We start from the raw sequence: 1,901 nt of genomic DNA on the forward strand, positions 1-1,901 counted from the left end.
GTTTTCTTTTAGCCAATTGCCTAGTTCATTAGATTTGACAGACATGTCATAATAAGCCAGCGTTCTTAATTAAGCCATTGCCTTGTTTAACAGATTTGACAGACGTGTCATATTAAGCTTGCATTCTTCAATAATCCCATTTCCATGTTCAACAGAATTGACAGACATGTCATATCTGAAGCTTATCTTACATAAGAAAATATATGTAGGGACATACTGAAAGTCGAAATTTGACTTTTCACAAGTAACACATAGTCATTCCCCGTATCATATGTTCCCTACCAATATAACTTGGGGGCTACGTTAAGTTTGTAGGACACAAATGTCCATCCTATTTATATTCAGGTTGAATGGTTGCAAGATATTTTTTATTGGAAAGGATACAACATAGAAAGTCCTAGCAAGTCCTAGCTTGCTCATCCTAAATGGCCCCTAGCTCACCCTTAGGGAGTCATAACTCAGCTTTTGTGAGTCTACAATGTAGCTCCATCTGCCTTTGCTTTATTCTACAGAGCTAAATTTTCTTGGTCAAGCGACCAGAACATATTTTGCAGGTATTAAGGTTGGGGTGTTCTCGCGTCCCGCACGATTTGGAGAACAATGAAAAGTGTTATGGCCCTTGGTTCATTTTAATTTTCTTTTTTCATTATAATTCCACAGCAAAACTCTTTCAACTATGTTCACAAAACTTTCTATACTTACTATCTCAGGATGTTTATTTTTTTCAATTATTAAGTTTGAACAACAATTCTATAATGGCTACATCTTTTAACCTATGGATGGTAAGAATTGTTCACTTGGTATCAGAATTTTATTTAGTGCTTTCTTCTTTTTACCAAACATTGAAGTAAATTTAAAAACTACGATGAAAACAGCATCTCTACAGAATATGTAATGATCTTGCATTATATTTTAATTCGTGTAGCCATTACCCTACAGGTAAAATGTCTTTCAATATGACAGGTATTTGCATCCTGCTCAGTAGACAAGTCAGTCCGTGTGTGGGATGCCAGAGCATCACCTTCAAATGCTTGTATGCTGACAGCCAGCGATGCCCACGATCGTGATATCAATGTCATACATTGGAACAAGAGTGAACCTTACATCCTATCGGGAGGTGATGATGGAGTTATAAAAGTGTGGGACCTAAGGTTCTTCCAGGTAAATACTAGTGACATTTCTCTTGTTTAAAATCTGGATATTTAATTTACCTGTGTATTTAGCCTATTTGAAACCTATTGAAGAGTAGTGGTTCAGCATAGATCAAGGTGATCATTATTGTCAGGTGATAGCATTTTATATGGGGTTCATATTAGACAGTTGGTACTTTATTACTTGTTCATAATATACAGGTAATACTTCCTGGCATGATATTCATTATAGACAGATGATATCTACTGATAGGTGTTCATTATAGACAAGTAATACCTACTTTCATGTGTTCTTATTAACAGGTGATAACTTTTAACAGGTGGTTTGTTATAGGCTAGTGATTTATATTGACAGGATGTTAATTATAGACAGGTAACAATTACTGATCATTATAGAGAGTTTGTACTGAATGACTGATTACCGTAATGAACACATATTCAGGAAATGTAAAAGAATTACAGTTAAATACCATTTGTGACATTTAATTCACTTGTCTTTTTTCAGAGTGGGAAGTCTGTTGCCGCGTTCAAACACCACACAGCACCGATAACCTCGCTGGAGTGGAACCCTACTGACAGTTCTGTGTTTGCTGCATCAGGTTCTGATGATCAGATAACAATATGGGATCTAGGTGTAGAAAAAGACAGTATAGAGCAGCAAAAGGGTGATCCGGATGTACCACCCCAGCTCCTATTTATACACCAGGGACAGACTGACATTAAAGAGCTCCACTGGCACCCCCAGTTACC

At 36.7% G+C, this 1,901-nt stretch overlaps 1 protein-coding gene across 1 annotated transcript; it reads left to right on the forward strand.

Moving 5' to 3' along the window:
- Positions 1–750: 750 nt before the first annotated feature.
- On the forward strand, positions 751–1,895 carry LOC110444122 (glutamate-rich WD repeat-containing protein 1-like; the record flags this gene model as incomplete). The annotated part of the gene is made up of 2 exons (XM_021488534.1): positions 751–1,161; positions 1,657–1,895. Coding segments are annotated over exons 1-2 (365 nt in total), but the record flags the coding sequence as incomplete, so codon positions are not given.
- Positions 1,896–1,901: the final 6 nt, after the last annotated feature.

This window comes from Mizuhopecten yessoensis, unplaced genomic scaffold (genome assembly GCF_002113885.1).
Source record: "Mizuhopecten yessoensis strain PY_sf001 unplaced genomic scaffold, ASM211388v2 hete_36027238, whole genome shotgun sequence".
Classification (NCBI taxonomy): Eukaryota; Metazoa; Mollusca; class Bivalvia; order Pectinida; family Pectinidae; genus Mizuhopecten; species Mizuhopecten yessoensis.